Source organism: Cricetulus griseus, chromosome 7 (genome assembly GCF_003668045.3).
Source record: "Cricetulus griseus strain 17A/GY chromosome 7, alternate assembly CriGri-PICRH-1.0, whole genome shotgun sequence".
Taxonomy (NCBI): Eukaryota; Metazoa; Chordata; class Mammalia; order Rodentia; family Cricetidae; genus Cricetulus; species Cricetulus griseus.
Window position 1 is genome coordinate 78,375,207 of NC_048600.1, and position 24,276 is coordinate 78,399,482.

The 24,276-nt window shown below is 43.2% G+C and overlaps 1 protein-coding gene across 1 annotated transcript in view; it reads left to right on the top strand.

Moving 5' to 3' along the window:
* Positions 1 to 569: 569 nt before the first annotated feature.
* LOC113836795 (heparan sulfate glucosamine 3-O-sulfotransferase 3A1) overlaps positions 570 to 24,276 on the top strand; it is an 83,452-nt gene continuing 59,745 nt past the window's right edge. Inside the window, exon 1 of the mRNA XM_027427152.2 lies at positions 570 to 1,129. Within this exon, the coding sequence (XP_027282953.1) occupies positions 570 to 1,129 (560 nt within the window). The remainder of the gene's footprint in view (positions 1,130 to 24,276) is intronic.

A 24,276-nucleotide genomic window follows, 5' to 3' on the forward strand; every position in this document is an offset into this window, starting at 1 on the left:
GGACCTGGCTCCGTGCTGAGACCCAGAGTGCGCTCCTGGGAGGGCCAGGAGAACAGAGCAGCCAGCGGCTGGGGAAAAACGGTCACTCGCTTTGTCCAGAGCGCACACAGCTCTGCGGTCCGGCAACTCCGCGTCCCTTCCACTGGGACCGAGCCAAGGATGCACGGTCGCTGAGGACAGATCCGCACCAAGTGGCCACTGAGGACCCTGCTGAGCCCAGCGCCTTTGCCACCTCTGCGGCACTGTCTTGACCAGCGACTCTCGGGACCCAGAGCGCCGAGCTCTGCCCAGCTAGGCTCAGGACTCGGTCACATTTCAGACCCGAGACGATGGTTTCTTAAGCACGGCCCCGAACCCCTTTCTGCCCCTTCGTCCGGAGCCCGGGACCCCGAGAAGGGCTCGCGGCTTTTGGTCCCCGCTCCAGCTCTGGCCGCCGCCCCGCGGGGCAGCTCTTGCGCACGCAGTGGCGCTCGGGCGATGTGGCCGCAGGGCAGCGAGCTGGATGGCAGGGCACCCGGCACAGTCCCGGCCTAGCATGGCCCGCGCGTCGTCAGTCGCCTTCGGCTAGGATGGCCCCCTCGGGCCCCGCCGGTGCCCAGCCCAGCCCGGCTGAGCCACTGTCGCGCAGTATCTTCAGGAAGTTCTTGCTGATGCTCTGCTCGCTACTCACTTCCCTCTATGTCTTCTACTGCCTGGCCGAGCGCTGCCAGCCCGGGTCAGGCCCCGTCGCTGGAGTCCCGGGGCGCGGTGTCCCTGCAGGACCGAGGGAGTTGGCGGCGTGGCCCGCGGGGGCGCAAAGGAAGCGCCTCCTGCAGCTGCGGCAGCGGCGGAGGCGCGGGCGGCCCGGGCCAGGCTACAACAGCGACCAGGACGAGCAGAACCCGGGGCTGGCCGCCTCTCCAGGAGGCTCTGGGGCGGGAAGCAGCGTGGCAGAGGCCCAGTCGGGGACCCTGGCCCTACTCCTGGATGAGGGTAGCAAGCAGCTGCCGCAGGCCATCATCATTGGTGTGAAGAAGGGCGGCACGAGGGCGCTGCTGGAGTTCCTGCGCGTGCACCCCGACGTGCGCGCAGTGGGCGCCGAGCCCCACTTTTTCGACCGCAGCTACCACAAGGGCCTCGACTGGTACCGGTGAGCTTGGGAGCCCCTCATGGGCATTTCGGAGTGCAGGCTGACCAGAGGGGGAGACTTGGGAAGGGTGGCAAAGGGGAAGCAGTAGCTGTCCCCAACTAGGGCTTTCATTCTCTCCCCTCTCCTTTGGGGAGGGGCAGATTGAGAGAGGAAAGGCTGTTGTCTTGATTTTAATCCTAAAAACATACCGAAGTCACCCTTGTATTTAGATAAAGGAAAATAAAGAGAAAGGCGGGAGAGAGTTTTCTTTAAAGTTAGAAACCTGTTCGTCATTACTGAGCTATCTCAGCAAAGGAAGCTTGTTTCTCTTCCTTTATCTTTGGGGTAATACCCTGTGGTTAACATGATCTTTATTTGCCTTGACCTTTTGCCTGATAGTTGTCCAAGGTGGTAAGTCATATAGAGACTTAGTAAAAGTGTCAAGTGCCCGGGAGTTCATGTAGTTTAGATAATCTATGTCCCAACAAGGGCCAGCAGCCAGTCGCTGGGTTTTAAAGAACATTTCCTTGGTAATACCGTTGGCCTGACAGAAACGTCTCTAAAGAGCTCCGAAAAATTATCTTTACAAATAAGACTGCTAACTTTAAAAGGGGGAAGAGATTAAAAAAATAAAGAATCATAGGAAAATGCAGTGAAGAGTGAACTTCATTTACAAGGTAAGCTTATTTGCCAGTGTCAAATTCAGATCACCTATAATGTAAGAGTTAGCTAAACTCCAATAAATTCTAGCGTGGCCTGGATTTAGTTTGAGGTAAAAATACTGATCCACCCCCCTCCTCCAAGTTCAAGGAAAAATCATATGGTTAGAATTTTCCCATTTTATAAAGTTCAGCCTGTTCATAAAATATTCATTCTCATTATAACTGAAACAATATTAGAAAAGTTATGACACAATTGAGATACACGGAAGGAATCATTCATAAACCGGAGCCGGGCATGATGCGACTAGTGTATTTCATGTGTGGAGTCAAGAACATGTTCTGATTGATTTCAGGGGCTGAATTTATAGGTTAGTCCTAAAAAAAAATTCAGATCCAAACATTAAACACTTCTAAAAACAGTAACTTTCCATTCATTGGAAAGAAAAACAATCAGCCTTCCTCGATGCAGAATATATATCATTTAAAATCATCAGCCACTTAAAAAATTCCCCCTCCCCCGTGTTTCCGTCATTTACATTGTACCCTCTGGGAAGTTCCTTTAAAATGACCTGTTGAATCTGGACAACAGGTCCTTCTTCTTAACACAAAGGCGGTTCTGTGCTATTCCTCAAGGACACAAGAAAGAAGTGATTAAAGACCCTAAAACTCTTATCTCTAGCCGCTCGAATTGAATTTGGCCTCGTACAGTGCTGGGAGAGACACATTTCAAGCCATCAGTCTGAAACATCTAGGCCAGCCTGGGCTCTGAGGTCCTATTAAATATGGTGAAATATTTAGTACTAACCTCCTTTATTTTCGTTTTGCTCTATAAACTTTATTTCCACAAGGTAGGATTGTTTCTTCTTATTCCAATAATGTATATTTGAGGGCACAATATACCTACAGTCCTGGGTCTGATTTTCTGTGGATCTTTCTGGAATCATGTAAAAGCAGGAAGGTTTCAAGGTAACTAAAAACACAACTACTTAAAAAAAAAAGGCAGGAAAAAATAAAAAGAAAAAGTCATAAACTCAAAGCCACCCTGCCCTTTGGAAACTGGATGCATGCTATGAAGGAAATCTCCTTGGGTTGTTTACCCGGCAGAGGAGTTCTATAAAGCAATTTATAGTGGTTACAAAAATAACTGCACAGTAGACTTCATGGTTGGTGAATTTAATTTTCCAAGTGTCGGAACAATGTCTTTGTTTTAACATTCACAGTGAGTTTTTTTTTTATTGAATGCATAAATTTAAGCTCACTGAATTATATGAAAAACTCCTTAAAAAAAAAACAACCCATGGAGCCTGGATTATGGGATTATTTAATGAAATTTCTCCCACAGTTCCTTTTCATCTTGACTCTGAACTTGAAGTTTGATGTTTGTGAGAAAGACTGAGGACTTAAAAAGCCCCACACAGAATGCCTTGAAGCTACTGTGCATTTGGGCTACTTATATTTACCTAATATTTAGAACAAGGATCTGGGTAGCCCTTCCTAAGTTACCCCAAATTTGCAATAGAGAATTTCTACCACACATTTAAGACCACACACACACACAGAGACACACACACACACAGACACACACACACACACACACACACACACACACAGAGACACACACACACAGACACACACACACAGACACACACACACACACACAGACACACACACACACACACACAGAGAGAGAGAGAGATCGAGAGAGAGAAAATACTGAACAATTGAAGAAAATAAAATAAAAAATATGGATAATATTTTTAGATGCTTATTGACATGGGGGAAATAAAAAAAGTCTAGCCTCTGCTTCTTTCTTTTTCCTTCTCCCTTTCTCCCTCCCCCTTCCTTTCTTATTTTCTTTCTTTCTTTCTTTCTTTCTTTCTTTCTTTCTTTCTTTCTTTCTTTTCTTGTTTGTCCTAACAGTTTACTGTGGCAGTGCCCCCTACTGTCTTCACAAAGGGAGAGAACTGTTGCTGTTAGAAAGTTTGAGGAAATCTCTTGGAGAAGCAGTTTGAGAGGTATAACCTCCTGTTGCTGAGATGTTCCTATATATTTCCACCACCAAGAAGAAAAATAAAATATGAGATATGTTTCCAGAATAGAGTATAACTCAATCTTTGAAAACAATTATAATAGAATGAAAACGAATTTGTTATTGAACATCAAAACAGGATGTTCTTCTTATTGACTTAAGCATTTGATGGCTCAACAAGTATCCTGGCAATGTTTGTGTGTGTGGAAACTTGTTCCTAATAACTCAGGACACTCCAGTGGAGGTTTCTGGGTATGAAACTCCACCCTGGTTTGGAAAGCATTCCTCATGACTTAATTTTAGCAGACATGATATCTGTACAGCAAATGTCTGTGCCTTGCACGAGTGTCATGTGACACCAATCATTCAAAGTGAATAGCATCCGTTTCCATTTCATGGATGGTATGATCATAAAGGAGAGTGGAAATCTTTTCACTCTCTTCAACATGTGGAGATCTAATCATTATGCTGTCTTTGGTCCTAGCATGCCCCACATTTTAATTCCCTTCATTAGCAAGTCAAGACCAGTGGCCTCTAGTTCAAGGGCAGGTGAGCTTTGAACTAAATGAGGAGGGCCTTCTCCCTGCTTGTTTATTACACCTGCAGAGAAAGTCTATTCCACTTTCCCTACAGAGACAAAGGACATGTATTTGTAACCTACACATGTAAATATTCGTGTATATATACACCCTTCTTTGGTGTCTGTGAGGCAATGGTCCCATCTCCCTGTAAATAACAAACTTCTCAGATGCTCAAGTCCCTTTTATGTAATGACACAGTACTGCAATGACTTAAAGCATCCTCCTCTGCACTTTAAATCATGTGTGCATTATTTATAATGCGTGATACAATGTAAATTTTATGTAAAGAGTTGCTACAGTATTGTCTAGGGAATAATAACAGAAAAGAGTCAGGACATGTTCAACACAGATGTAAATTTTTCTGCATGTTTTCATACACAGTTGGCCGAGTCTCTGGATGTACAACCTGTGGATACAGAGGGTCTGCTATGCATCTGTCTGTCCTCTATTTATCCACCCACACGCCCACATAAACACACATGCTTATACATGGCTCTGGTAACATTCTATAGATGTATTTGGGTAATGATAAGAAGCATTCATTATGCTGTCTTTGGTGCTGGCATGCCCCACATTTTAATTCCCTTCATTAGCAAGTCTGGGCCATTTCAGCAGAGAATGATATCACATTATAGCCCACAGTAAAGACAGAAGACTCAGCTTGGAGTTTTGGAGTTACTGTTCTCCTGACTTCATCAAAATGTGAAAATTTTGAACTTTCATGATCATGGCCTTATTTTTCAAGGCCACTAGAGAGTCAACTTGAGCAGAGGAACTTCCGGCTTCTGGGATAACTCTGCATTTTGTGGCAGCTGGGAGCAGCTGCAGAGTACCTCCAGGAACCATTCCCACCCTCCACACTACTGTCCCCTTCTGCACAAAAGTCTGAAATTTAAGCCAAAGGAGGTGCAGATCCTGGCCACCCATGCAAGGTCATATGGACTGAAGTCCAGGGGCTGTAGCCTTGAGTAAGCAAGGAACAAGGACTGAGAGGACTCTGAGCTCAGGGGATCCATGTCTCTGGAGAAAAAATGGACCTATTTCTTCTATGAATATAATTCCCAGGAGCTCTGAGTGACTGGATACTTCCCACCTGTTGTCATTGTCTGAATTCTGGGTTCTGATGTCACTGGTAATTTAATCAGGTGTGTGTGTGTGTGTGTGTGTGTGTGTGTGTGTGTGTGTGTGTATGCGTAGAAGTAGATATGCAATAGATGAGGAAGGGATAGAATTTGTGTGATAAACTTCATTAAATGGTTAGGGAATGACTTAGATGTGCTGGCTATAGAAGAGGCATCTATTATCCTAGGGTTGAAATACCTTGAGTCCACACATTCTTGTGTGTGCATCCCCTTAGAATCCAAGGGGTATAATGTGCTGATACACTTTGTATGAGAATGCAGAGACATTCTCTGGCTGAAAACCCCCCACAGCACTGTGATCTCCTGCCCCACCTTCCCTTAAAAGAAAACACTCTGGCCCAAATATTTGCCTCATATAAATAAACCAGTTGATTGGCCAGGGAAGACTAAGTGCCAAGTCTGTATTTTAGAGGGGTCATGGGAATAAAGTAAGCCCGTGCAATTAATGACAACAGGGGCCAACCTTACATAGACCAGATGTTCACATCATGAAGAATGTTGGTCACAAAGCAAACAAGCCTCCTTGATATAAACAACCATAAGAACTGGTCATCTCTCTATGGGACATATTCAAACAACTGTAAACTGTAGTCACCATCAGTCCTAATGCTGGGTCTAGGCAGGAACCCTGAGGGGGAAAACCCCCCACCTAATAGAGGTATGGCCAATAAAGAGAACAGGTTTTGCCAGGCACAGTGCCCCACCTTGTAACCCCAGCACTTTGGAGGTTTTGTGGGGAACACCACAAGTTTGAAACTTGCCTGGCTCCCTAGTGAGGCAGTACATCAAAAAAAAAAAAAAAAAATACAAATCTCAATAGTGTAGTTTCTTGGTCTGTGTTTCCCAACAGTATTAAACCTGAATGTCTGGGAATTTTGTCATCCTTAAGCGATGAGTTAAAATTGTGGAAGTTTCTTACCAGATATGTGCCTTTCATATATGCGCTAAAGAAAGAAATGGCACCGAAGCAACGCTTGCCCTCTGCCCTTCATCTTGATAGACGCTCAACACTTCAGGATGTGTGTTAATTTGAGACACTTTAAAAATCTCTGTGGGGTATATGAATACAACTAATAAGGAAACATATGAGCCAGTGCTCTGTTCTCTCCTAATTCCTGCTTCCAGTGATACAACCTTGAAACGTTGGCATTTCTCAGGTACATGAACACACGAGATTGCCCTTGGGTCCCGTGAGTTTTGTACTGCAGAGTACAGTTTTAATCCGGTCTCAGGAGTTGTCAGATAACGGCAGATGTGTGGCAGGAAAGGGGGAGTGTTTATTAATAATGCAGTTAAGTACTTGCCGTTAGGAATGCCAGAGAGATTCTTTGAAAGGATATAAACAAAATTCCTCCTCACTTGAGAGCAGCCTAGTTTGAATGTGATGTGTAGCGCCACCTAGTGGTAAAATGAGCGGTCAGTAAACCTCTGTGCCAGAGCTGAGGTGCCAGATGATCAGGTTGTGTTTGTAGAAGAGAAAATTGAGAGGGGTGGGGGAGAGGGGGAGAGGGAGTAGGAGAGGGAGAGAAGAAGTAGGAGAAGGGGAGAGAGAGAAAGTGGGGTAGGGAGGGGAGAGGGGAAGAGGGGAGAGGGAGGGAGGAAAGGAAGGAAGAGAGAGAGAGAGAGAGAGAGAGAGAGAGAGAGAGAGAGAGAGAGAGAGAGAGAGAGAGAATAACAAACTATGTACCACTTATGTATCAGGTACCAGCCACCTAGCACAGCTGCAGCATTTTGACTCTTTTAGGTTGGGGCAGTTGCCTCCTTTTAGGCAGGCAGTTTATTCTTTGGAGAGAAATAAAAGAGACTTGACTTGACAATAAACCTGAAAAGCAAGCTACAAATGATTAGAGGATTTATATTAGAAATCTGTATGAGGAAGGAATGCCATATGCCACAGATGACTTTTGTTAGTGCATGTTGCCTCTGTTTCTGAAAGCTGGCTTCAGATGAAAATGCTTCCAGATGACTTTAGTGCAGGCTTATTCCTTCCCCTGTGTGGTGCAAGCTCTGGAGGAGGGAGGGCCCTGTGGTTCTTCACAGAGCAAGAGCACACAGAAGCCAGCTTAACCCTTGGAGCACCTGCCTTGTGCTCACCTGATACAGGACAACTCCCAGGACAGAGCAGAGGTGAGAGATGCATTTCCATGCCTAAGGACAGGTGGAGTCAGGTTAAAACAGTGGAAAAGGGAGGGATAGGAACATTATCACTGGAAAAGTGACTTTAATCAAGGGACCCAGTGGCTGAAGTCAACACTCCCTTTTGCTGAGTTCTTGTCCATTGACCTAGTATTATTCATTGACCATAACTTTCGTCTGTGGGGTATTTTTCCCTGTGTCCAGAACTCATGTAAATTTGACAGTCCTAAGAAAAGTCAAATTGAGCCAGGCGTTGGTGGTGTACGCCTTTAATCCCAGCACTCGGGAGGCAGAGGCAGGTGGATCTCTGTGAGTTCGAGGCCAGGCTGGTCTCCAGAGCGAGTGCCAGGATAGGCTCCAAAGCTGCACAGAGAAACCCTGTCTTGAGAAAAAGAAAGAAAGAAAGAAAAAGAAAGAAAGAAAGAAAGAAAAGTCAAATTCAGTGTCACTCTACTGGTTCAGCCTAGAGCAGGAAAATAAGTGATTTGGGAATAAACAAGGCAAGTGTGGATGATGTGGTGGTAGCTTCCCTGTACTTGAGGTTTCACTTACCAGTGGTTCAGTCACAGTCTGAGAATATTAATGGAGAATTCCAGGAACAAAGACATCACAAATCTTAAATGTCTGCCTTTCCAGATAGCAGGATGAAACGTCATACTGTTCTACATAGTGTAAGTCACCCCTCTGTCCAGAAAATTCACATTGTGTATAACACCTACCTGTTACTCACTTAGCGGCCATCTCCCTTCTGAACCCCACACTCCAAGCATCCCTATGCTTCCATGCAACTACTCCTTATTTTACTTAATAATGAGACAAGCACAGGAGTAGGTGTGCTGGCAACTTGGACACGAGGAGGAAGAGGTACAAAGTTGCTTCCCTAAGTCCAAATCTCAGTAAAGAAAGATAATTTCTGTTGAATGCTGAGTGGCTGAGGTCTATGGAGAAATTAAGTCTTCTGCCTGCAGAATTTTGAAGGAGTAAAGAAATCTAGACAAGTTTGGTTGGCGTGCTCCAAGCTGCAGAAGTTCTGGCCATAGCACAAAAGTGGTTAATGGAGAGGTGAAGGCCATTACATTTGTGTGTGAGCACATATGAGTGGTTTGCATGTAGTGCTATACTATGCCAGCCACTCTCTGGGGTTCTTGGAAGGATTCCATGGTGAATAGGAGGCGCGGGGGGGGGGGCTTTCTGATGTCTGTGTGTTTCATTTCTTGTTTGGAAATGACATCTCTACATGTAGCCCAGGCTGGCTGCCTCGACCTCCCCAAGCGCTGGGGTTATAGGCATATGCTACCGCACCAGTCTAGTTGACTGAGATGAGGGTCTTAGTTTTTATCAGTGTGTTATACTTGACCTGTACCTGTATAATGCTACTCCTGGGGGGGGGGGCGTGGTAAAGTTTATATCCTGAGAATTTTTGTGCTATTTTGTGCAATTTAAATACCCCAAATTATCCTAAGCTCTCCTTGACAGCGAAGGCAGATTGTGTGTACCTACTCCGCACACACTGTGTATCCCATGCTCTTTCATCCCGAGTGGGATGGCCGCTTCCCCTCCTCACAGCACCTGTTGCTTCTAGGCAGGATGAGCCTCCCCTGGCTTGTTTCAGAACAACACTCCCTCCTGGCTCGCCCACAGAGACAGCGTCCTTCCCTTCCTTTGCTTTTGGATGGCAAGTGCAATGCGAAGAAGGGATGAAAGGTTCCCAGCCCTGGAAATTCCTGTAGGGACAGAGAACCTTTGCACAAGTGACAGGTGTGAGAAACTGAAAAAGCCAAACTAGGAGAAATGAAACACAAGTCTTTTTAAAAACTTTTTTATATTTTTGAGACAGGGTTTCTCTGTGAAGCAGTCCTGGCTGTCCTGGAACTCACTCTGTAGACAAGACTGGCCTCAAACTCACAGAGATCTGCCTGCCTCTGCCACCCAAGTGTGGGATTAACAGTGTTAAAAACAATTTTTTTAAAAAAAGGTTCATTTACTTATGCGTATGGTGTTTTGTATGTTTATTATGTATATGGTATATGGGTGTTGTGCCTGCACGTATGTCTGTGTACTGTGTGTATGCCTGGTGCATGCAGAAGACAGAAGAGGGTGTCGGATCATTTAGAACTGGACTTACTAATCACCATGTGGGTGCTGGGAACCAAACCCAATTTCTCTGCAAGAGCAACAAGTGCTCTTAACCCAGATCCCCATTTTTTTTTTTTCATTTTCAACTACAAACATCAGAATAGGTCTCAGAGCTGGGGGAGTTGGTTATAGGGTATGGATGTGGACTGTGGTGGCAACATGGCTTGGACTGTCCAGGCCAACTTATATAGATCACACACTAGCTGGGCTCAATGTCTTTGCAATGGTGTAGACACTCCCAGAGTACCTGAAGACATTGCTACATTCCAGGTTGGAAGAGGTGGAGAGAAAGTCCCATTGCAGAATGTGGAGAACCAAGGATGGAGCATCTAAGCCCAGTGGCTGATCTTGCTGGAGCCTCCCTTCTCTGACAGCATCATCAGATTTGAAGTCTCTATCTAGGTGGCATGCTGTAATTTTTGTGCTGTTTTTAAACACACAGTTGCAAATCTGGGCTTCTCATTTAACACAGTGATGAGATCTCCCTCCAAACACTTCCCCTTTGATATTTATAACAGGTGTAAAAATAACTTATTTATTTTTACATATCATATGTATGTATTGAATAAGCAAATCTAAAACTATTTATAATTACTGGAAAAATCCACATCACTTTTTTTTTTTTTTTTTTTTTTTTTTTTGCTTGAGGAAAGCAAAGCAACACCAGTTCCTTTCAGAGCCCCCAGGAAACCAGTGGTGTTTCATTTTGTTGATTGATTGTCTTGCCTTTAGTGGATCTGTTTTAGGTATCTCTTGAGCAAGAGATGGGTATGGATGTTTGTGCAAATAAAATTAATCTTTGTGATTTAATATCACTCTCTACTTTTGGCATTCTTTTCCATTTTAGTGGGGGAAAATATGCTCCTTAAAACTATTTTCTTTCAAAACATCAAACAAGATATGTGAACTTTGTAATGAGTTTGACAAAACCCACCACTCTAGGTGTAAAGTGGCCAAAAACAATTGTGTTGAGGCCTCACTGTGGGCTGAATGAGGTGAATGGGAGTCTCATTGAACTTAATAGGATCAACGTTTTAAGTCCTGCATTCTACATAAAAAAGCACACAGGTTTGGAAAAGGAAAGTAACCCACAAACAACAGCTTGATGTGACCCCAGGCTGACCCACATGTAGCCCTCCAGTGTGCCCCACCTCCTGGGCATTCTGGGATGCTCTCTGGCAGAAGTGTTTAAATGTAACTCCTGCTTAACTCTTCAGCCATCAGGCTTCCAGAGATCCTGGCTACTGAAAGCAGCCCATGTAGTTTTGGTTTGATCTGATTAGGAGACCTATTAGTTATACAACTGGACAGAACTATTTGGTTCTGATAAGGGACCATTAGTTATAAAAATTGACAACTAATCCTATTGAGTATATTAATAATATTGAACCAGCCAATGGGCTCTTCACATATACATTAAAAAAATAACAACAATCACTAAACAACCTCTTGAGTGAGCTGAGCATGGAGCCTCTGAGCTGCTGTACACAGAAGTCAAAGCACTGTGAAAAATATTATGGGAAGGAGTCTTGCACTCCTCCAAAAGGGACCAGGTTGGGTGGTAGCTGTGCCCAGTGCCTGGAGTCACTGGGAGGCCCTGGGGTTTCCTTTGCAGTGTAAGGAGTCCCACCAGGCCTTCTCCCTGTGTGCTGCCAAATCTCTACCAACGTGTCCCACTCACCTTTGAATTGGCATTTTTTCTTTTTATTCTTAAGATGTGGCAATGCCCCAAGTCAGAACAGAGTACACTGTTAACCCAGCACTCTCTCATCATCATTACTGTAGTGTTGCCTAACGGTCATCATGAATTTAGAACCTGTCCACACATAGTGCCCAGGCCATAGCCACGTATGCCCTAGCCATTGACAACTGTGCCCCTCTAAGTTACCTATATTTAGTTGGGGGGTGTACATACAACATGACAGAAACGCCGCTGGGCTGGAGCCAGTTGAAGGAGAACCTTCTGTTGTCCCAGAACTGGTTAATGAAAGCCTTACCTGGGATCAAAACTGTTCACTCTTCATCTACCTGTTTTTAGATGCTCTCCTCAGCATTTTGACACATGTCTGTTTGGGGCCCCTCTGGCCCCCATAGCTCTTGGACCCTTGTAACTAATTTGTGTTTTATGGTGTTGCCTGAGTGTAAAAGATTAGTGGGAGAAACCTGAGGCCATCCAGGAAAGGATTCTTTTTTTCCCCCTCTTGAGTGTTCAGAATAGGAAACGATCAATCAAATTATGGGAATAAGATTCCTTTGCCATTTTCAGTGTTCTTATTTGGGTTAGATTTCTTTTCTCACTAGGAAATATCAAAGTGGCTAGGGTGGGTTGAATGAAAAAGTCAAAAATGATGTGTCATTGTCATAAATTCTTGCAGATTATCAGTAAATCCAAGTATTTAATGAAGAGATACAGATTAAACCTAGTTTACAGAAACAGGAAGGGAAATGCTATAATATCATGTCACAAACAATGCTTTTAAGTAAACAAAAACTCTTGCTTATTTTTTCTTTCTTTTCAAAAAATTTCCTGATGTACTCTCATTATTCTTGGAGTTTCTTTCATCATCAAATGTGGGTTTGCTTCTTTTTTCTTTAAGAAATGAAGTTGGTTTGTTTTTCTTCCTAATGGGGCCTTGCTCTTTCTTCTTCGTGTAGGAGGCCTTGGGATTGCAACAGTATCTGTTTAAAAGGCTTTTCCTGAAGCCAGAGGTTCCCTTAGAATGCCCTGGGACAGTTTAAAGATGGAAAGAAAACAAATCGGATCTGTTTTATATTGGTATGGGGGGAGGTCATAAGGACTTAATGCTTGTGATGAGAATTCTTGGGATTTTCAGGTGTGTTTGCCCCGTGGCAACAAGCAGCGGTAAGAAAGCAAGTGTTGAAGAAATTATTTCTCTGCTCCTGCTGACCTTGGCAGGGAGAAAAAAAGCAGGCTCATTCTTTTCATGTCTTTTGACAGATCAGCAGAACATAGGAATGCTCACACATGTGTCTGCTACCTGTTGGAAATCCATGGGCAAACTTATCATCATGTGTGTAGCTACCCCACCTGAGGAGGCCTGATGCTACCTTACAGACTATAGGTATTGAGGGCCAGTTAGATAAAGGTGGTGGGTGACATGCAATAAAACCAACCTTTAGAAAACAGCATGGAGGTTCTATGTAGCTCTAATGGAGTTTAAGGGAGTAGAGTGGATCCCACATGCCAGGAAGAGCCATAGCTTTTGGACAAATTTCATTTTTGTCATTTGTTACATAAGGCAGGGTATGCAGAAGTTTTGGATGTAAAATTTCTGTAACAGTGTAACAGTGCATGGTGACTTAAAAGAAAATTGGAAAACACCTGCTTGTATAATAGGAAGTGTAGTTGAAGAGAGACAGTCAAGAGTACCCAGGGCCTGGGAATCTGTACACTAATTACTATTTTATAATAAAAATATGACAGCATCCCCCACAACCAGGTCAAAAGTCAGAAGTTTGTTTTGTTTTGTTTTACTGGGAAGGGCCAGACAACTCACCTTTCAGGCCTTATGGACCTTGCATTGTGGTCCCTGGATGCCCCATCCCTGCCATTAGCACCTTAGCTGTCACTGACAACCTGACACTGCCCATAGCTTGCAGACTTTGGAGTTAAGATGAAGTCTTTACATAACTGTGGGTCTTCCTTTTTCCCTTACCTTTTGCTGCTCTCAGCTGAGCACCAACCAGGGACATTTGGGGGACATGTGATGGGTGTATAATGCAGGCCATTAAGCTCTGTCCCATTCCCAATCAGAAGCTACAGCACCCCTGCTGTGGTGGCAGTTGGTCTAGCATCCTGCCTTGGAACAGCATGGCAGTAGCCCAGGGGAACTTGAAATGTGCAGAATGGCTCCAGATGAGGCCATTTTATAGAAATGCAATTATTGGCCCAGCTACAAACATTCTGTCTTGGAAGGGACACACAAACACCAAAGTAGCTGTCGCTTGTTTCTTTATTTTTAAAGGCCCATCATCCATTTTGATGTTTCCTGACTTTGAACTTGAGTGTGTTTGGTTTACAGCTTTTCTCTGGTCACACCCCCTTCTTCCTTTTGCTTTTTGGGTATTTGTGTAGCAGTAAGTGAGGACACATTGAAGGAAATCTGGATCATTACCACCAGACTTATGATCTGAGCAACCATCTCCCAGCATGGATGACTTTGCCATTCTGTCTGTGTGGGTGAAGAGGTGTCAAGTTGGAAATGAAGGCTAGGCAAAGATTTTTCTAGGATCAGCAGGTGATACTTTTTGAGTTTGGGCTTTATTTTTGGCCTGCTCTATCTAACAGGAAAGTAGACATGTAATCTAAACATGCTTAACACAAAGGAATGGGAACCTTCAGGGAGATGGAAATGCTAATTATACTATTTGGTTAGCACAAGTTGTATAATGTATTGGATTATAAAATTATATTTTAGAAATAGGCACAATTGCTACATCATTAAAACAATTTTTTCAAGCAATGTAATGGAAACTATCTCTGCAAGTCAAACAATCAATCCAGTACGCACATTTAAATGGCATGGATAAGGAGGTGAAAAGGACTTTAACAATATAATAATTAAAAACAATATGTGTATAATACGATGCAGAGTGTAATCACAATAAAACTGACTAATAAGCTAGTTTGCATGCATTTCACACTGACACACAGCTCAGTTCTTCTTGGCTGCCCTTTAAAATGTCCATAAACCTAGGAAACTGGCTGCCATCATGGTTCCACGCAGCGCTTAGGGTAAGATCCTGTGTAAAGGAACTGACAGTCTGGTGGAGGTCTGGCTTTGTACACTGTCTCTGGAAACCCAGTCCTCCTTGGCAGCATGCCGATTCATAGCCATGTAAGTAGGTGGAGGGATCTGGAGGATGGTGAAGGGCTGAGGATGGGCTAAAGCAATCCAGTGGGTAAGGTTGGTGGGGAGGGGTTTGCTCCCTTCATTGTCTGTAGGGATTATAACTTTCAAGGAATGCTAACTACAGAACATTTGAGCATTTTATCCTAAGTGTATTGTATTAATAGTAACGACAGTGGTAACAGTGAGTGTAGAAGGAGGAAGGACACCTCTCCAAAAGAGCGAATGGTGTTTAGACATGGGAAACAGAAGTACTGCTGCCTGCCAGAGTGCATGAGTATGTCAGAGCCAGGCAAGCATCCATGGCCTTTGGGCAGTTGTTCTCAACCTTCCTAATGCCTTGACCCCTTAATACAGTTTGTCATGTTGTAATGCCCCCGCCATGAAATTATTTTGTTGTGACTTCATAACTGTTATTTTGCTACTGTTATGAATTGTAACATAAATATCTGATATGCAGGATATCTGATATGCAATTCTTGTGAAAGGGCAGTTCAACCCTGGGGGTGGGGGTCAAGACCCACAGGTTGAGAAACTGCTGCCATAGTAGGGTATGACATGCCAATCATGAACCCACTGAGTGTGGGGCAGAACCAAGCAGAGGATGGAAAGGGCTCACAGTTTGATCTCTTGGAAATAGATTCTGCAGGTCATTTTGAGCATGTAAACACATTTAGGGGGTACTATACAGGTGTCTATGATTTAATTTTAAGTGACATTTTGAAAAGTTAAATTGATAGATGGTCTTCTTTAGAAACTTAGAAACAAAATAGAAGAATAGTTAAATATACATCAATAACATATCATAATGTATATTTAGAATTGAGCCCATGGGTTGATGGGTGTTTATTGTAAAATTCTCTTGAAAAGGTTGTATTTTAAAATTTCATAAAATGCTGGTGTGAGGTACAGTATGATCCTGAGTTCAGTGCTGTGGAAAGTTTTTGTTAGAAGGCTGAGAATGTTTGCCTTGTCAGTTAGGAAGTCTTTGGTAACTTTGAGACCCTGTGGGCTCTGTGGTGTGCAGAAACCAGAAGACAGCAATGAGTTGGTGTGTGAATGAGAATTCATCAGGACTCTACCAAATGTGCATCTGACCTTTGCTACCCCCTGTCTGCCTTGGACTTGAATTGACCAGTGAGATGATTGCTTTGTGATCACCCTGACTAGTCATTCACAGAAGCAAATCTTCCTGAGATGAAGAGGGGTCAAAAGTGTGTGTGCTTGTGCCCTTGCAAGTATGTATGCATGTGTTTTCATTTTACCTTGGTTTTCACATTGATGATCTGTGTGTATGTGTGTGTGTGTGTGTGTGTGTGTGTGTGTGTGTGTGTGTGTGTGTGTGTACACTTTCTCGACTGCCTGTGGAGGCCAAAAGAAGGTGTAGGATCTCCTATAGCTAGAATTACAGGTAATAAACCATCTGCCATGAGTGCTGGGAATCCAACTTGTGTTCTCTGGACCATCAGAAAGTGCTCTGAATGGCCAATGGCTATCGTGTCTTAGCATGGATGCAAATGGTTTTCAGTGTTAATTGTAGAAAATGCATGTCATTCAATATGCTTGTTCTGTTTTCTTGAACATTTTGTCCAGAGTGGTGGCTGACCCTGAAATGGCAACTCATCAGCCTGTTCTAAATTCCACTCATTCAAGAAGCAAAACCGACTTTGAATACCTGCCTGGAAGTCCCACAAACCAATGAAGAAATTTAACCTTATTCCCTTGCCCCCAACATGCATTCTTGTGGGTTCTCAATTCTTCACTGTAAACATCAAATAACAGTCAACATTCACACACTCTCAGACATGATCATGGATCTTTACTCCCTCCTCTGGACGTTTGTGTTGATGAGAAAGTACTAAAAATGAAATCAAATATAAAATGCTCAAACATGTGAAAACCAAGTCAGCTCATTTCTGGTCATCTGAATCACAAATTTGCTGCTTGTGACCATAAAATACACTGTTACAGTGTTTGATACCTCATTTTATTGATAGTGATACTATTTCTCCATCTCATTGACTTTTGCAGAGAAGGAACCTGGAAATTTTGAGACGAACCTGAATTAGAACAAGCAGAGTGTAGGTAGTTCATCAATTATTCCTGTGATGGTATTTAAGTTTAACATTAGAGTATTGCAAATCATTTATTTTGCCATGACTGTCCTGGTCTACTTAAAGATCCACTGGGGCAGTGTTGCAAGTGACTCATGAAGGGGGATTTTGAGAGGGAGTGAGGGGGGTGGGCTAAGGGGCAAGGTTGGAAGATCCAGAAAGCCAAAGGAAGAAGCAGAATCCTCTTGACTTGAAATGAAAGGGGTTCCAAAGTCTTCATTCTCTAAAACCCAGACAGAAGTAAATTCAGCCTTTGTGTGACCTTCTGCAGAGGAGTGAGAGCATTGTAATTGTTTCACTGTGTGAGCAGAAACTCCACAGAACAGAAGGCAGACAACAGAGGATCATGGCATCTAGTGCATTTAGGGCCAACATTGCATCTACTCTGGCAGGATGATGTGGCCAGCAGGAAGGAAAGTAAGGTTTAAAAGCATTGTCTGGGGCTAGAGACACAGCTTAGCCCTTAAGGTGCTTGCTGTGGGGACAGCAAGTGTGAGAAGTGGAGCTTGGAGCCCCAGGACCTACATAAATATGAAAGGAACAAGGTGATCTACCTCCAACTGCAGCCTTTGGAGGCAGAGACAGGGGATCCCTATAGCAAGCTGGCTAGGTAGACCAGTTGTACTGTGAGCTTAACATTGAACTGAGAGACTCTGCCTCAATGAATATGCAACCAAGGAAGACTCCTGATGTTAACCTCAGGCCAACATGCACACATGCATGTACACCCTAACACATATGTGCATCCATATATGTAAGAGCATGCATGCACATAGTACACACACATACACACACACACACACACACACACACACACACACACACACACACGTGAAAAAGAAAGCAGTTTCAGGTTCTCTTGATTGTCAACATTGGTATTTCCTGTGTTTTCCCAAGAGTTGGGCAAGTCCTAAGATCAGAGATGGAGAATGCATGTACCTATTCCCCAGTGTTCCCTTGTTTGTGTGACTGAGAGTTTTAGTGATTCCTCACACCCTTTATTAACTACCATTTTAGCTTGTACATACATACTTTTGTTCCCATGTCTTTCCTTCACAAGGAAGTATCTTTGGGGATGCATAGCAGTGTGGTCTTCCCAGAAATTCAAGCCATCTAGCACGGCAAGCAACTGGCTGGACCTCATGTCCTGTGCAACTCCTTACACATTACCTACACAGTCAGTTCCAATCTCAAGTGTATGCATATTGATTACACACTGTCTACAACTGATTGCAATCTCAAGAGTGTGTACACTGAGTAGACACTACCTCCTGCTAATTGAAATCTCGAATGTGTGCACTCTGAGGACCCCTTTGTATGACAGTGTTGGAAAGGTGTGACAGTGCTGCAGATACACTTTCTTCATTATTGGTTCATCCAATGGCATCGAAATTATTAATAAAACACTGTGATGAAGGAAAGAACAGTGCCCTGCATCTGTGAACAGGCAGTGCTGTGACATGCTTAGACACCCCTGGATGAGAAATGTTTTTTCTATGTATATGATTTAACTGTTTACCACACTGTATCAGTGGACAGGTTGAGTTTTGGCTCTAATGTTGTAAGCACAGTTTCTCTGCATTTTATAAAACAACAAAGATGGTCTGTGAGACATGAAAGCCATCACTGTCAAGCCTCAGGCTCCACATGGTGGAAGGGGAGAACTGAGTCCCACAAATTGTCCTTTGATTTCCACATGTGTGCCATGGTATACACACACACACACACACACACACACACACACACACACACACACACACACTTAGAAACTTTTTAAACAGCAGAGAAACAAGAGCCCAAGGAAGCACTTTTGCAAGCTTGCTGACTTAGACTCCTACCGCTATACACTTAGTACCATGATATGCAAGCCAGGTTTCAAAGCATTGGACAAATCATCGCCTTCAAAGTAGGAATTTCAAAAACATAAATTAACAGCTGGATAGTTAAGCAACTCCACTGTAATGATGTAAACATCTGACTTTTTATAAAGAACTACCATCAGAATTCTTGGGGACAGACTGGCTCCATGCTGGAAGCTCAGGTAAAACCATTTTCTCAGCACACGGGAAGCCCCATTTTCTTCTCCCTAAGGCCTCCAGGAGTCTGAACTGTTGAACTCATATTTGAGTGATGATGTCCCATGCTTTTCCAGGGTAGTTTCTCTTTTCTAATATCCATCAGGGAAAAAAAGGAAGTGGTTAGTTGGACAAACTCTTTCCCAGGGAAGTCCTTTTATATTTGTTTGTTTAAGTCAAAGGAGTTTTCAAATGAGAGGAAGGCTTCATGCTGTTCTCAGGTAACACTCTGAGAAAATGGATGAGTCTGTGGGCTATAGTTTATTGGCAGAGAAATGCCAAGATGACAGTTCAAGAAAATAGGTATCTTCCTAACCAGAAGCAAATAATTTAAACTGTTTAACAGCAACCAGTCGCGAAAGGAATGGTGGGAAGGAGGGATGTTTCATGTTCTTGCAGTTTTTTGAGATGTAACTATGGCAAAATGTAAAATGCATTAAAATTTTAATATAAATTATAAACATGTCCACTCAAAATGCGTGACTGAATATGTTTTTATAATACTGGATTCCTATTGGAAAATGATGGAGTTTGCACTAAAACTCAGCCCTCTGGAAATGGAGCTTATTAATTTATAGCTTAACAAAGCCTTATTAAGAAAAATATCAGACTATCATTAAATTCCATTATTGGGATTAGAAATGACCTCAGGGTCTTTAGCCCAGTTCTTTTCTAATCAACATTTTAAAAAACATTTCTGGAACAATTATAGTCATCAGACAACATATTTTAAACTGTTACTATTTATTTCACATGTCTTGAGTGTTTTGCCTGCACACCACATGTGTGCAGAGTCCACAGAGGCCAGAAGATGGCACAGGATCCCTGGGACTGGATTTATGAGCTGCCACTTGGGTGCTGGGAACTGAAGCCAGGTGCTCTGGACAACAGTAAGCACTCTTAACTGTGGATTCCTCCATTTGATAAGCTAAGATACATCCTCAAATACTGGCATAGCATAACTTGTTTGGGAAGTAAATTCCTTCATTATAGTTGTTGTCTCTGGGACTTGTGGTTTTGAAATAGCATAGTTAGCATGGACAACTTCAGGAGTGTTTTTTTGTTGTTGTTAGGTCATATTCAAGTTTGTTTATTTATTAGGGACATGGTGTCATAACATTTGACTTTTTTCCCCAGTGATATTAATATTTTTGAATCAGTGGAGCATAATGTGAGTTTTATATTTTCTCATGTATGAATTCATGCACAAAAAACCCACTAGAAGAATGCAGAAAATTGTTCTCCACTGAACACAGCCAGACAGGGACAACACTGCCAGTGACTGTGTTTCAAACACAGCTGCCCAAATCTGCTGCATGGCTAAGCTCACTTTAGACCACTTCCCTGCTCACACTTCACAGCAACACACAAGCTGCAAATCTTCTGATGCCTGCCTCCTGGACAAAACCTTAGAACAGAGGTTCTCAGCCTGTGGATTGCGACCCGCATGGGCATCTGCTGACCCTTTTACGGGGGTCCCTTATGACCACCAGAAAGCACAGATACTTACATTATGATTTATAACAGTAGCAAATTATAGTTATGAAGTAGCAATGAAGATAATTTTTTGGTGGGGGTGTTGGGTCACCACAACACAAGGGACTGGCTTAGGAAGGTTGAGAACCATTGTCTTAGACACTTTTCAGAAGTGAAGTGCTCTGTTGGTTGTAGTATTATGGAAGCTTCCACCATTTATCATTTGTGAAACATTGCTACCACTGTTGCTGGTTTCTTTTTAATCGGTACAGTTCCATGCCGCATGGACTCTCACTCTCACACGACTGCAAAAATGACTGCCTTTGCTCATCTGTTACAGAAAAGCTGGAAACAAACAAAACTCAAAAGGATAGCCCTTGCAACCAGTTTGATATAAATTTTGTTGGGCATTAACTATGTGTCACTTGTGGGCACATGGGTGTTTCTTACACTGCCATAAATACATATTCTCTAATTCTCTAATGTTAAGTGTTTTATAAAAGTTGCAGTGACATTGAAGTCCCCTTCAGAGTTTATCATGATTTGCTGGCTTTGCCTCCAGGGCACTTTCAAGCCTGAAGTTCTTATAGTAAACTTGATGGGCTCACGCTGTTTCTAATATCTAATAGGAGTTATTAAGGATGTATTTCCCAGGAAAAGAATCATGAGGTCAAAGGCTAAGCATATTCAAAACGGGGGGGGGGGGTAAATAAATTTCCAGCAAACTGTGAATTCAGGTTCTGAGCAGATGGAAATGTGGCCGAGCAAGAAAGATGCAAAATTTCATGTTGATGGAATGTTTGATTTCTTTACAGAGAGAGAGAGAGAGAGAGAGAGAGAGAGAGAGAGAGAGAGAGAGAGAGAGAGAGAGATGCAGCGCTAGACATCTGGATAGCGTTTAGATGGTGAGTTGTTACAGATTGCATGTGTACCATTCACAGTGGACAATCAGCATCTATCTTTTTTGATCAGGAAAAATTCAAATTCAATTTGAATTTTTATTTTTATGCACAGCCTTTGTCTTTGCTCTTACTCAGGTAAGAGGTCCATCAAGGGCTAGAGAGATGGCTCAGCAGTTAAGAGTACTGGCTACTCTTCCAGAGGATCCAAGTTCGATTCCCAGCACCCACATGGAACATAACACCTGCATGTAACTCCAGTTCCAGGGAATTCTGACTTTTTCTAGCACTACATGCCCGTGGTGCACAGATATACATGCAGGCAAAACAGCAACACACATGAAATAAAATATTAAAAAAAGAAGGCCCATCCAGAGTCACAGTAGGAGTGTAACACTTTTGCTTCCACTCATCAGCTATAACTGAGCCCCTTTCCTGAACAAAGCCCTGGGATACATACAGGTGGGAACGGAGGCCAAGGGGCCCAGGATCCAGAAAGGGTTGAAGAAATAAATCAGAGTCCACTTCGGAATCAATGGTCTGATGTTCTAATCATTTTAGCACAAAAAAGGAAGAACTGAGTTTGTAGTTACTGGCCTGGGCTGGACATAGCCAGCCACTCAGGAGAGACAGTGAAATACCAGGGTGGGGACACTTTAAGTAACCCAGGCAGTGATGGCTGTGCACTCTCTAGATCCCAAGCTTTACTCTGCATCCCTGGCAATGGCTGGAGTTTCTCAAGGGTGGTAAAACATCGGAATGTCAGTGGTTAGAAGATGCTGTCATCTTAGCACCACCAAGGATCATGGGAGGCTGAAATGACTGTTTGCTGACCTGTTAACTTCCATCTTCTGTGTGGTGCTGATCTCCAGGAGGGATTAATAGTGTCTCTCAGAATAAAGCTTCCAGCCTACACATGTAGGACACAGCTCTTGGGAACAGGAAGGTGGGTGGAGGCAGGAATGGCCAGAGCCCCATTTGAGATGGACATGAAGAGAGAATGTGGCAACAGAGAGAAGACAGCTCCAAAGAGGACCCAGCCTTGAGGTTCTTCAGCTGTGCTACTTGGCTCTGTCTTGTTTTATTATTATCCACGCCCTTCCCTGTGCACTAAATTCACACAGTGTTTTCCTCCCAGGCTTGCTTTCCTTTATCAAAGTCTCAGCTATTGATGACTATGACACACCCACATAAGATCAGTCCTGGCTGTATGTAGAGATCAAAACAGAAGGGCTGATAGAGCATGGCCTCAGAGCCTCAGTAGGTGAGTCAGCTGATGTATTCAGGCTGGAGTCACAATCTGGCTTACTTTTCCCAGTGCCATGTGTGTGTGCCATATCTCAGAGAGACATGTGGATACTGAACATCACCTTTCTCCACAAAATGTGTCACTGACATAGCCTTGACTGTTTACTTTAGTAGTGCTTTATTTACTTTGATGATGCTTCCAGCATGAGATGGACTAAGCTGAGGGGAGAAGCTTGCTCCCACTAAGGATAAACATGAAAATGCTGGGGAAATCATCACAGCTGTCCCAACCAAAACCCAGTTCATGCAGTCAAATTGCAACAAGGGAATTCTGCCGGGAGAATAGGTGTGGTGAGGCTTAGGAGCTAAGGGAGGGTGAAACACAGAAGGGCTTCAAGGATGGGCCTGGGGTTCTCAGATTGACAGGAGTCTGCATTTGACCTGAGACAGAGAAAACTGTGACCCCTATAAAAGCCATCTGCCTTGACAAGCTCCATGCCTAACATCCTAGATTAGAAAATACCACATTTCCTGCGTTGAGAAAGAAGTTTCAAGGACGCTTACTTTTTCTCTAAGCTTTTGGGCAAAACAGAAGAAATAGAGTCTAAGAAGTTAAAAACTGAGGTCTGAGCTGTGTGTTTCCATGCAACTTGGGTTTATGGTACCTTCGAAGTGTGAAAACCACACAAGTTAAGACACAAACCTAGTAACTTATCTCAGGACCACCAAGATACCCTTGGTGTCTTTAGTAGAAAAAAACTCTAATTGTCCTGGGTGATTTTCACAACTCAATTCTCGGGAGACTTCCTGTGCTGACCACCACAGTCTAGGATGAAAATTCCTGCACAATGAGAAACTTCAATTACAGGAGGAAAGAAACTCATGGGGGGGGGGAAACCAATGGATCAAGAAGGTCTGGGCTGACCTCAGAAACCCACAGAAAACTCAGAGGCAAAAAGACACACTCATGCCTGCTTCACACCACCGGACAAATAAAATGCAAAGATCATAATGCAAAAATAAGACAACAGCACAAATCAGATTTGGGAAAGAACCAAATCAAATGTGAACAAATTACAGGACATTGGGGCTGAAAAGGTAGTTCAGTGGTTAAGGTCACATACAAAAGGCCTGCATTCGTTTCCCAGTGCCTACGCTGGGCATCTCAAACGACTGCCCATGTCTACAGCTTCAGGAGGCCCATCAGCATCTCTGGCCTCTGTGAGCACCTGTAATCACTTGCACATACCCAAATGCAACATGCATATACATAAAACTTCTTCAAAATACAGGACACTAACATTTTTTTTTAAGGCTAGAAGACAACTTGAAAATTAAAACAACAGAAAATCTTGTAATAATTCAAAGGAGATGATCAATTTGCTACAAGAGCTGATAACTAAAGAATGTTTATACTGGAAAGATTAGAGAAATTGACTTGAGACAGGTTGAAGTGGGAGCTGGGGCAGGGTGATTTGGAGACAGACTAGATCACGTAGGACCAAGGGATATTTGATATGACTTCAGGGGATGGAATGTGAAGATCATTTGATAAACAGACCTGTGCTGAGCAGCTGCCCCATGCCATGCTGTGTCAGGAAGAGTGCATACAGGAAAGTTGGGACTGTGGGTAAATAGGAAGTTGTAAATAAGCAGAGACTACAGGACAAATACAAAGTAAAATGTTAGTCAACCCTGCAACCCTGGTTCTGCCAAATTGGCACATGGATGAAATATTTATTGATAATAAATCACAGAGAACTGTGTTTTAGACAATTCTTTGATAAACATAATTTTAC